This window comes from Podarcis liolepis, assembly GCF_965112155.1.
Source record: "Podarcis liolepis genome assembly, chromosome: 17".
Taxonomy (NCBI): domain Eukaryota; kingdom Metazoa; phylum Chordata; class Lepidosauria; order Squamata; family Lacertidae; genus Podarcis; species Podarcis liolepis.
This window is the reverse complement of record NC_139571.1, coordinates 8342578-8354863: the sequence shown is the minus strand read 5'-3', so window position 1 is coordinate 8354863 and position 12286 is coordinate 8342578. Positions and strand designations below refer to the sequence as shown.

Sequence of the window (12286 nt, the reverse complement as noted above, 5' to 3'; positions counted from 1 at the left end):
TTACTCTCCTATATTTAGAAGAGGGATTTGCCTGGCAACCTAACAGGGACACTTCCCCTGTGGGAGATTAGTCTGGAAACAGGGAGTGGCTGAGAGGAGGAAGCGAGATGGAGATGGAGACACAGGACCTGTCTGGCTGTCTGGTTTCCCTGAAACAGATGTGGGCAGCCTGCGGCTCCGGGCCACACGTGGTCTTTAGCCTAATTTAATCTAGCCCGCGGCCTGTTTTCATGTAGGTGTTGTTAGAGGGAAGGGGAGCGAGGAAGAAGTGGTCCTGCACAACTTTGATTCTGACCACGCTCCTCACCAGCATGCAGCTAGGACAGGATTACCTCCAAGGGAATGGGGTCCTCAACAGAAAAAAACAAAATTGCTTCCCTATGACAGGGTGCAAAAACTTACCGTACTTTTCGGTGTATAAAAGGTAAAGGGACCTCTGACCATTAGGTCCAGTCGTGGGCAACTCTGGGGTTGCGGCACTCATCTTGCTTTATTGGCTGAGGGAGCTGGCGTACAGCTTCTGGGTCATGTGGCCAGCATGACTAAGCCGCTTCTGGCGAACCAGAGCAGCGCACGGAAACGCCGTTTACCTTCCTGCCGGAGTGGTACCTATTTATCTACTTGCACTTTGACGTGCTTTCGAACTGCTAGGTTGGCAGGAGCAGGGACTGAGCAACAGGAGCTCACCCCGTCGCGGGGATTCGAACTGCCGACCTTCTGATCGGCAAGTCCTAGGCTCTGTGGTTTAACCCACAGTGCCACCCGCGTCCCCTTTCGGTGTATAAGACTAGATTTTCCCCCTTAAAAATCATGCTAAAAAGTAGGAGTTGTCTTATACATAGGTAGTGCATAGGGTGGACGTTAGATTGGTTGCTGCCGCGTCTGTGAGCGGCTATTGTATGTGTTATTGGTTGCTGCGTCAATGGGTGGTGTTGATTGGCCGATGCTGCGGTAATTGGGTGGGCGATTGGCAGCTTCTGCCAGTGTGTGGACAGATGGGAGGCAGATTTAGCAATGCGTGCAGGTGAGCAATTTTCGGCATTCCTCCCTTAAAAAAGCTCAACAACTTTTCGCCATCTCCCATTTTCTGAAATTTCAGTGCCAAAAAATAGGGGCGTCTTATAGACGGAAAAGTACAGTATTCTATTTCTATACAGTGGTACCTGTATACACACGCTTCAGGTTACATACGCTTCTAGTTACACACCCTTCTAACCCAGAAATAGTGCTTCAGGGCAGTTTGCTTCAGGATAAGAACAGAAATTGGGCTCTGGTGGCGCAGCGGCAGCGGGAGGCCCCATTAGCTAAAGTGGTGCTTCAGGTTAAGAACAGTTTCAGGTTAAGAACGGACCTCCGGAACGAATTAAGTACTTAACCCGAGGTACCATTGTAATGCCCTTCATCTGACAATCACAGGGTGGTTTACAATATAAAAACCCCAAAATATATATAATAACAAAAGAAAAACCAATCTTCTTGGACTCTAACTCACACCAGCCCAGCCTTAATAGCTAGTTATCAGAGATTATGGGAACTGTAGTTCAGCAAAATCTGGAGAGCTATAGGTATCCTCCCCTGTCCAATGAAATATCTTCAGCCACCCACGTTTGTGAAAACCGAGGTTCAGTGGGCGGCTGGCAAAATCCATTTAAAAAATGGAAAAACACGCAGTGGAAGCCATTTGACTTCCAAGGTGCGTTCAAAAACAGAAGCAATTACTTCCAGGTTTTCAGTGTTCATATTCTGAATCGTTCAGCTTCCGAGATACTTGAAAATCGAGGTTCCACTGTATACTGAATATATGCACATCTATACATGTGCGCACACAAAGTTGAATAGGAGATCAGTTTTGCAAGGTGAGAGTCAAAGGAACACACCAAGAAAACAGATTCACCGTACATCTGAAACAATGAAGCAGGCAGTTGTCTCTCTTGCTCTTCCTTCTGACAGCTCAGGACAGCATATGCGTGGGCTGTCTCCATTTATCTGTGCTGCGGCCCTGGGAGCTAGGTTTGGCAGAGAGGTACTGACCAGCCCAAGGTCATCCAATGAGATTCATGGCTGAATGGAGATCTGAACAGGGGCCTCCCCAGTCCAAATCTTCACTCTCCCTACGTGCAGCGATCACTCCCTGCCTTTTGCTCTCTTTACCTAGGGAAGCTTAAGCCACCATAAGCTTGTTATCTTTTGAGAGGCCACCAAATTCTTTGCTGGCTTTGCTGCAGCAGACTTAGTGGGGCTGCTGCTCTGTAATTTACCCGTACATTGTAGGTTGAATATCTCTACCTTCCCTTACTAAACCCGCTAATGTCCCATTCCCCTTCTGTATTCAGGAGCCTGATCCTTCCCTTTGCATGCTTCTGTTGTTTTCCTTTAAAAAAAAATGCTTTTCAGGCGTATACATTTCACTTAATTCACAATCATTTTAACATTTCAGAACTTGACTTCCTTCCCCCTCTTTCTGCGGTTCCTTAAATTTCTTTTTAATATCTTCTGCATATCCTAATTAACTTAATTTGCTCATTTATTAATCTATTTTAAATATATACTCTTATAAAACTGTAGGTTGTTACAATAATTCTGCCAATGTTCTTTTATGTTTCTAATTTATCTGTAAATATTCAATAAACCACTTCCATTCTTTTATAAAAAGTTTGTTATCTTGATTTCTTATTCTTCCGGTAAGTTCCACTGTTTCTGCGTATTCCATAAGTTTTTGTATCCATTCTTCCTTTGCTGGGACTTCTGCTTCTTTCTATTTTGGGGCGAGTAGCATTCTTGCCACTGTAGTGGCATACATGAATAAGTTTCTATACAGTTTGGGTAGTTCTGTCCCTATAATTCCCAAAAGAAAAGCTTCTGGTGTTTTTTACAAATGTTATTTTGAACATCCTTTTCAATTCATTATATATCATTTCCCAGTAAGCTGTAACCTTACTACAAGACCACCACATATGATAAAAAGAACCTTCTTTCTCTTTACATTTCCAACACTTATTTGATTTAGATTTATACATTTTTGCCAATTTACTTGGTGTTAGATAGGGCCTGTTGTTTCCAATGGACTGGGGTCCTTGTAGGTCTCTGGCTGATGTCTCAAGGTTCAAGATGTGTCTAAACCATGGGTAGGCAAACTAAGGCTCGGGGGCTGGATCCGGCCCAATCACCTTCTCAATCTGGCCCATGAACGGTCCAGGAATCAGCGTGTTTTTACATGAGTAGATCGTGTGTTTTTATTTAAAATGCATCTCTGGGTTATTTGTGGGGCCTGCCTGGTGTTTTTACATGAGTAGAATGTGCCCTTTTATTTAAAATGCATCTCTGGGTTATTTGTGGGGCATAGGAATCCGTTCATGTGTTTTTTCCTCAAAATATAGTCTGCCCCCCCCACAAGTTCTGAGGGACAGTGGACCAACCCCCTGCTGAAAAAGTTTGCTGACCCCTGATCTAAACGGATTGGCAAAACTTCCCTCAGAGGTTATCTGTGCTAACAGCCTTTTTCTGCCTCTTCTTCCCCCAGTTTTACTTGCAGGCCCGCTTCACGTGGCGAGGAGCTCGACTGCTGCGTCCATTGGTCCAGTTTGTGCTGCTGATGCTAGCATTGTACACAGGACTGACCCGCATCTCTGACTACCGGCACCATCCGTCTGATGTGGTTGTGGGGCTGCTGCAGGGGGCACTTGTGGCTTGCTGGGTGGTGAGTTCTGATTCTGCCCTTAGCTGACCCTTTCTCTTGTCTTTTGGGGGGAGGAGAGTGTCGCTCCCTGTTGAGGTGAGAGAGAGAGAGAGAGGGAGAGAGAGAGAGAGAGAGATCTGGATGCAGAATCCCAACCTTTTGACTGCTCTGCAAATCTTACTTAGCAGCTCCTCCTCTTCCAAGCGCATCAGATGGGAGAAAACAGTTTCAAACAAGCGAGCTGAGGTTCTTTGGGAGTGAAATTCTGCAACCGAAGTTCAGTTCTGTATGACTGTAGGAAGGCAAAGCATTCCTAACCAAGCCTGCTTCTAGTTCTTGCTGTGGGGATCGGTGTTTCTCGCAAACTGTATTTGTTTATGCATTAAGAACACTTACGTTGCATTTCTGTTAGGAAACATTAAGAAAAAGCCGCCTGTTTACAGGAGTGGGAAGGGCAACCACATACCTCCAGGAAGCCCACAATAAGAGCCTGAAGGCAACAAGGCCTCTCCACCATTTGTCCACCAGAAACTCATATTCAGGGATAGACTGCCTCTGAACATGGAGGGTTGATTCAGCTATGATGGCAAATAGCCAGTAACAGACATGCCCAAGAGGGATTTGTTGATTCCCCTTTTAAAGCTGGACAAGCCAGGAGCCATGCCCACATCTTGTGGCAGCAAATTGAGTCAGATATGGCTTGTGCCAAAATGTCATGCAGAACCCAGGAATGAAGATTCCTTGCTGCTAAGCTGCTAGCTTCTTTGAGTGACCCTGAGTGAGTTCTAGTATTGAGAAGAGAGGCGCTCTAATCCATCATTTCATAAATTTCAATATGCTGTCACCTTCTGTCTGCTTTTTTCTAAACTATAGTGCCCCAAACACATTAGCTTTTTCTTGTAGGGGAAAATCCCCTAAATCTCTGATTGTTCTGGCTTTTCTTTGCTAACCCCCTTTTTCTATAAAGTTGCAAGAAGCTCTGTGGTTGCAATGCTTGGCAGGTTGTGTTGCGTGTTATGCTAAGTGATGCAGAAAAATCCACTCGGATGAAGGGAGCAGGGGTTTGGTGTGAGCCGCCAGGAAATAACTAAGGATGGGCACACCCTTGCTAGCATTGTGTGCAGGCGGCCGGGAGGAAATCCTTCAATTTCCTACCCTGGCTATTGGGATCCCAGCTCCACCCATCAGCCTCCATTCAAGGAAGTATGTTGAACCCTGGAGTTGAGATTCCTAGGAGCAGGGAATAGAATCAAGGAATCTTAGCTCAGTAATCTTATTCCTCGCTGTGAAGGAGGAATGGGTTCTTAATGTTGATAGTGAGCAGCGAAGAATTATGCACACAGTACACGTACGTGGCTCACTAGTGTAATGGGATTGATGACATGAAGCTTTGAAATGTTTTTTGTGCCTAAACTGATGTCAAGGGAGGGTAGGGGCAATGTTTAATTTCTAAAAGGAAAAGTAGAGAGTCATGGAAGGATGCCCTGTTCCTTCCTAAACATTTCATTTATTTGAAAGTAGTGTAGCCAATCAAATACATTTTCTTTTACCTGATCATACGGTTTTATTTTCCATTTCCCCCCTTCCTTAAGTAACAGTTGGTCGTAGGTAATCCAGTTGCCTCTCATGTTAATCTTTTTGACACTCATAGCTTCTAGTGGGGATAGCCAGTGTGGGACTTTAGGTTCTAATAAATATCTATTCCTTTCCCACACTTCAATCAAGGGGCCTCTAAAGATGTGGCTTTCGAAACCCTTATGGACTTTCTTCTTCTCATGCCATAAGTAGGCATGCCACCCATGCCCTGTTCCTTAACGCCGTGTGTGTTGTGGACAGGCCTGTAAAACAGTTCATTATTATGACCGCTGCATTGAAAACTCTTAGCCAGGCCTTCCATGGGCTCGGCAGTGAGGATATCCTTTGAAAAACGACCAGGTTCTGTAGTGAAGTAGTCTGCGACCAGTGCCAGATTTATGTATAAGCTAAACAAGCTATAGCTTAGGGCCCCACTCTCTTGGGGGACCCCAAAATATTTAAAGGGGGAAAAACCTGGATGTTCATTTCCAAAATATAAGATAAAAAACAAATAAAATAAAACCTACATACAGCAACAGTGTTTTGTGTTGTGTTGGCTTCTACAATGTAAGTAATGAGCCCTGCCTGCTAGCCTGCAACCTGCAAGATCACTCATTTCAATTATTATTATTATTATTATTATTATTATTATTATTATTATTATTATTATTATTTGTACCCTGCCCACCTGGCTGGGTTTCTCCAGCCACTCTGGGCGGCTTCCAACAAAGATTAAAAATACATTAAAATGTCACACATTAAAAGCTTCCCTGAACAGGGCTGCCTTCAGATGTCTTCTAAATTTAGGGTGCCTCCATTCTGCATGGACTGGTTGCATGGCAACATATGCAAATGGCTTTAGGTACCTGTTAGGTCCATAAATGACCATATAGCATATATTCAACACAAAAAACAGTGACAATTTGTTGTTGACAAAGGACGGCTGGACATATACAGGGCCCCATTACCTTCAGTAGCTTAGGGCCTCATCAAACCGAAATCCGGCCCTGGCCACAACTAATAATAATAATATAATAATAATAATAATAATAATAATAATAATAATAATAATAATAATAATTTATTATTTATACCCCGCCCATCTGGCTGGGTTTCCCCAGCCACTCTAGGCGGCTTCCAAAAGAATATTAAAATACTGTGATACATTAAACATTAAAAGCTTCCCTAAACAGGGCTGCCTTCAGATGTCTTCTAAAAGTCTGGTAGTTGTTGTTCTCTTTGACATCTGCTGGGAGGGCGTTCCACAGGGAGGGCGCCACTACCGAGAAGGCCCTCTGCCTGGTTCCCTGTAACTTGGCTTCTCGCAGTGAGGGAACCGCCAGAAGGCCCTCGGTGCTGGACCTCAGTGTCCGGGTAGAACGATGGAGGTGGAGACGCTCCTCCATGTACACGGCCTTTGGTCAAGTGGGATGGAAGTCAAAATTATCTCCAGCTCACCAGGTTGGGAGAGGCTGCCTTCATGAGAATCTGTGTTCAGTCAGGACTGGCAAAGTTGTGTGCTGTGCCTGCTCCTTCTGCAGCTACCTGCCTCTTGAGAGGGTATTGGGTGAGCCTGGCTATCTCTGACGTCCTCTTTCTCTTCTCTCCGTTTTCAGGCCTTCCATGTATCCAGCATGTTTCACTGCAAGCACCAGCCTCGCCACCTGCCGCCAGTCGCCTTGGACACTCCCAGTTCAGACTGCCACACCGATTGCTAGGGCATGTTTGCTGGGGGTCAGAGACGCACTGTTGCTTGGCTGACTACAGGAGCCTTGAACTGTTGTGCCAGTTGCTTGGCACTCGCTGCCCGCATCGGCACCAGTCTGGGCAACCACTGCCTTGCCACCTTGCTAGGGGCCACTGGGGAGCTTTTGCTCACCGCCATGCCAACATCCACTGCTGCACCAGTTGCTGGAAGCACCAAGAAGAGGGAAAGGCTGTTAGGGCACCTCTGTGCCAGAGATCCCTCTGTCTTCGCAATGATGGACAGGGCACTCTCGTTTTCCCTTTGGGTTTGTACACTTGAGACCACTCCTTTATGAACTTTCCCTCTATCAAAGGATCCATCACCACTGCCACTTTGGGTTTCCTTTTAGATGATATTCTCAAGAGAAGGAAATCCCCCATCTTATTTTATTTTTTCAACACAGGAAGATCTGCCCTTCCTCCTCTCTAGTACGGGGATGATCTCACCCTTGAAACATTATGCACTCGGGCTGGCGTTGCTAGGAGAACGGCTGGTGGCTCCTTGAGAATCCAGTCTCTGCTGCGCTAGTGATGTCTCTCAGCTGCTTGAAAGGCCAAGCGATGTGTCTTGCAGAAGCCTATTCATGAAGGAATGAACCACAGGCTTGGGAGGTGGAGTTGGGAGGAAAGGGCCTGGAAAACCGTGGAGGACCTGCAAGTTCATACCAGGGCACCCTGACGCTGCCAGATACCTCCCACACTCCACCCCACCCAACGCTTCCGCTCCCCATAATGTGAAACGTGTTGTGGTTTTTTGTAATAAATGGTACTGACAATCGTCTAGATTAATAACTGACTTATGGGAGGGTAGACTGCATATGGACCTCAGAACATCCCCCCAAAGCACTGGCGGCGCCGTTTGGATCCTGTGATTCCACTGGCACAGGATTTGGTACCTGATACAGAATGAGTTCCTGAGATATTTTACCTTTCACTCAAAACAAAAAAATGGTCTTCTAGTCCTCATGGTTGTGAAGATTCAAACCCTTTCCCTCCAGATGTTCTTTCCTATCCAGTCACACCCTTCTTTGAAATCACACCAATAATGCAATTGTTTTGAGGATAAATCCTATAGGCAGGATTACAGTATAAAGCCGAATTGGGTCCTAAGGAGTGATGAGGAAATAAGTTTGTGTTTCTCAGCCAGCGAGGCATCCCCTCCTGAGGGGCTATGATGGGGGGGTGAGTCTTTCCAAAAATATATATGTTACAGTTTGAGTAAAAAACTAAAAGTTGTGAAATTTCAAATGAAAGAATTACAGGAGCCAGGTTTGAAGGGTTCTGTGGGGTTTTTATGTTGGCTGAAAGCGGGGGACATGGGTTATAAAGGGTTGAGAAATAAGGAGGAAACAGAGCAGTATCTGTGCATGATCTTCCTTGCTGCTAAGGCAAGCAATGCAACCTTACACATAGAATCATATAATGGGGGGATCACTGTAATGCTAAAAAAAAAAGAGTTTGCAGCTACCTCTTCTAAGCTGTGATGTTGAACCCAGTTTTAGAGGCTTGGTTCCACCGAAATCAGCAGCCTGAAACTTGTAGAACCAGACACAGGATTGTAGCAATCTTTTAAGTGCTGGATGCACTTCAAGCTCAACTGGTTTGCTTCTGTTCACATGCATTGTTGGAAAAAGAGAAATTTGTCACTGGGTTGCTGTTGCCTCTGATGTGTTCTGGGGGATCCCCGGGACTCTGCATCAATTTTTCTGGGGTTCCTGAGTGAGAAGGAAAATGGCAGATCAGTTCCCCTCAAAGACCGTTTGTCCACCATTACCAATGTTTGCCTGCTTGTACTGCCATTTGTGTGTCTCCACTGCTTCAGACTGTTGAACTTTGCTTGAGGCAAACTTCTCTCAAAGGCTGACTTGTCGCTGGTCTAGTTCAGTGGTTCCTAATTAGCTAAATACTGTGGCCCGCCTGTTTTTCAAAAGCCAAGCCATGGACCCCCTACTTTTGATCATTTTGATATCACTCTGGGAGTTTTCCTTATGGGAATGGTGCCACAGATCCCACTGGTGGGACCCCTGGGGTCTGTAGTCCACCAATTGGGAACCACTGATTCAGTGAATTGAACGGAATAGAAGGCAAAAGGCAGAGGGAGCCAAAATTTGAGCCCGCCTAGGATAGTGTTGAAATCTGAAAGATCAAAATCTACCCCTGAAGGAGCTCAAGGTGGTGTACATGGTTCTCCATCCATCCCCCATTAAATTTTCCAAAACAATCCTGCGGCATAGGCTAGGCCGATAGGCAGCAACTGGCCCAGGCGCCTAGTGAGCCCTGATATCTGAAACAGCTACATCACTGGTGTACACCATTGTCAAAGTCACATGGTGCAAGGTGTTTGGGGGTGGGAGGTCCTCAAATCATGACTTTCGGAAACCTGACCTAGTAGAGCCTTGTTTCTGGAACCCTGACCCCTCAATGACCATAGAAGAGAGAAGCAGGAGACACTGTTGTGGACCTGGGATGTGAGTCCTTGGTCTTCTGCAAACTTAGTGCACTTATTAATCCAGCCCAGAGCAGAGGAAAGATCTCTTGGGAGCCAAGTGAAGCAGCTGTTCTGGATGGCTGTGGTGGAGAGTGTGCTCCAAAAGGTTGAGGCCTCTCAAAGCCAAATGCAGCTCGTGGGTTGATGGGAGTAGATGGGCCTCTTTTCTGCTGCTCACTTGGGACTGACAAATTCATCGTAAGTCATTTATAGGGAATGTTCCTGGTCCAAGGGCCCCATTCCATCCTGAGGAGGCTCCTGAGGGTAAAATGCCAATGGAGGGCAGGAGCCAGGGACAAAACTGGGTAGAGTAAGGGATGCAAGAAGGCTGATTTAATAATAATAATACATTTTATTTATTCCCCAGCCAAGACCGGGCTCAGGGCGGCTAACACCAGGTATAAAAACAATTGATTAAAGCTCAGAACCAAACGGGGGGCAGCCCATGTAGCTTTCAGGGGGAGAGGAGAGTGATATACAAAACTGCCATCATGGCAGGAGAGCCGGCTTTGAGACAGCAGCTTGCTCAGAGGCTTAGTAAAGTTGGCCGGTCTGAAAGCGCGGCAGTGCTGCCATTTCTCAGCAGTCCTGTGCCTACTGCAAATAATGTTCAGCCCTAAAGGTGAGGAGTGAAATAATAAAAAATAAAAAAACAGAGACACTGGGCAACCGTAACTATCAGGATTGTTCCACAAACAGAGGGGAAATGAGCTTGTTTTCTTTTTCTCAGAGCAGGAGCACTCTGGCTCCATGTGACCAGAACCCAACTTTGGCATTCCTGCCGCAGAACTTCACGTTCATTCTCAACTCATCCCTCATCCAAAGGAGGAGGTGGGGAGTCTGTTTGGGAAGTAGCATTCAGAGAGATGCCGTCTGCAATCTGAAGTGCTGCCACCCTGGAGCAGGTCTATCATCTCGCGAAGGGATGGGGAACCTTTGGCCCGCCATCCAAATATCACTGAACTACAACTCCCATGAGCCCCAGCATTCATGTCCAATGGCCAGGGATTATGGCAGCTGTAGTTCAGCATCTGGGCAGCCAAAACTGCCAACCCCCCGGACTTAGCACGCTTGGCCGTGAGGTCAGGCATTTTGCTAGCTACTTAAACATGTAAAGCGGCTGCGGTAAACAACTGTATATGCGTCCACCAGAAGGAAGGAGTGTGTGTTCTGGCCCTCTGCAACTTGGCTGTTTATTAGCAGGGGTTCTCCTCACAGTGAGCCAGTGTGGTGTAGTGGTTCAGAGCGGTAGACTCGTAATCTGGGGAACTGGGTTCGCTTCTCCGCTCCTCCACATGCAGCTGCTGGGTGACCTTGGGCCAGTCACACTTCTTTGAAGTCTCTCAGCCCCACTCACCTCACAGAGTGTTTGTTGTGGCGGAGGAAGGGAAAGGAGATTGTTAGCTGCTTTGAGACTCCTTTGGGTAGTGATAAAGCGGGATATCAAATCCTAAGTCTTCTTCTTCTCCTCCCCCCTTCTGTACCTCAGGCATTTTCCTGGCCAACTACGGCTCCAGATTGCCGGATCAGCGCACAGCAGCCCCAGAGGAGGCTGCATTTCCAAGCAGGGCACAGCCACCTGTGCTTTCATCAGGAGACAATCTGATATCAACTTTCAGCAACACAGAGTGAGGTTTCCCAGCCCTCCTCTCCCACTTGATTGGCTGCACCATCCCCCAGTCTGTTCTTCACAACAGCCTCTCCCAGGAGAGCTGCTGAATCCATTCAAGGCCATTCTCAATGGCTCCTTTATGCAGTGTCCGGGGTGTGCTGGAGGCATGTGACTTCCAGGGCCAAGACTGGGGGTGGGAATAGTCCCAAGCTGGCACCACCGAGTCCTTCCTGGCATCCTGCATAGCCTCTGTTCGAGGCAGGGACAAACAACACTTAACATTTTCTTCCTGGTCATTTGCACAGGTCTCTTCATGTGCAACAGGGACGCGGGTGGCGCTGTGGGTTAAACCACAGAGCCTAGGACTTGCCGATCAGAAGGTCAGCGATTTGAATCCCCGCGACAGGGTGAGCTCCCGTTGCTCGGTCCCTGCTCCTGCCAACCTAGCAGTTTGAAAGCACGTCAAAGTGCAAGTAGATAAATAGGTACCACTCCGGTGGGAAGGTAAACGGCGTTTCTGTGCGCTGCTCTGGTTCACCAGAAGCGGCTTAGGCATGCTGGCTACATGACCCGGAAGCTGTATGCCGGCTCCCTCAGCCAATAAAGCGAGATGAGCGCCGCAACCCCAGAGTCAACTAGACCTAATGGTCAGGGGTCCCTTTACTCTTTTACTTCATGTGCAAAGCGCAAGGGGGGTGGCATGCTGAAGGGCAGCAGAATCTGGAGGCAGAGCAATGGAGGCTCTTTGAAAAGGGGCTTGCTGCTTGCAGCGTGAGGGCACGTCTCACTTTCACCTCTAGTCAACAGCTTCTGAGGGTGGGGTTTTTGTATGGTTTCAGCAACCTGCAAAACTTGCTTGACCAGTGGCAGGCGGGGGGGGGGGGGAAGAGACATGTGTGTGCATCTATGTGTATAATATGGGGTGTAATGCTTATCTCAGACATTTTGAAACTCTGATTTAAATCAGTTGCCTTTCTTTAGCCAGAATAGGAAGCAGGCAACACCCACTAGTAAGCTCTCCTGCACCAGGCCATCATGTGCAGGCCTCATCCCTTTTGATAAGGCTTGTGCCCTCTGTAAAAGGGGGGGAGGAGGGAATGGAATGTGGATTTTCCACCTCGGGCACCAAAATATCTTGGGTTGGCCTTGGCAATGTGACTTTTAATGGTTATCTGAGTCTCACAGCATT

The 12286-nt window shown here is 47.0% G+C and overlaps 1 protein-coding gene across 1 annotated transcript in view; it reads left to right on the top strand.

Moving 5' to 3' along the window:
• The window catches only part of LOC310696956 (phospholipid phosphatase 3-like), a 40688-nt gene extending 32913 nt beyond the window's left edge, over positions 1-7775 (top strand). The window contains exons 5-6 of the mRNA XM_083483188.1: positions 3521-3697; positions 6868-7775. Of these exons, the coding sequence (XP_083339314.1) occupies positions 3521-3697; positions 6868-6969 (279 nt within the window). The 3' untranslated portion in view covers positions 6970-7775. The remainder of the gene's footprint in view (positions 1-3520; positions 3698-6867) is intronic.
• Positions 7776-12286: the final 4511 nt, after the last annotated feature.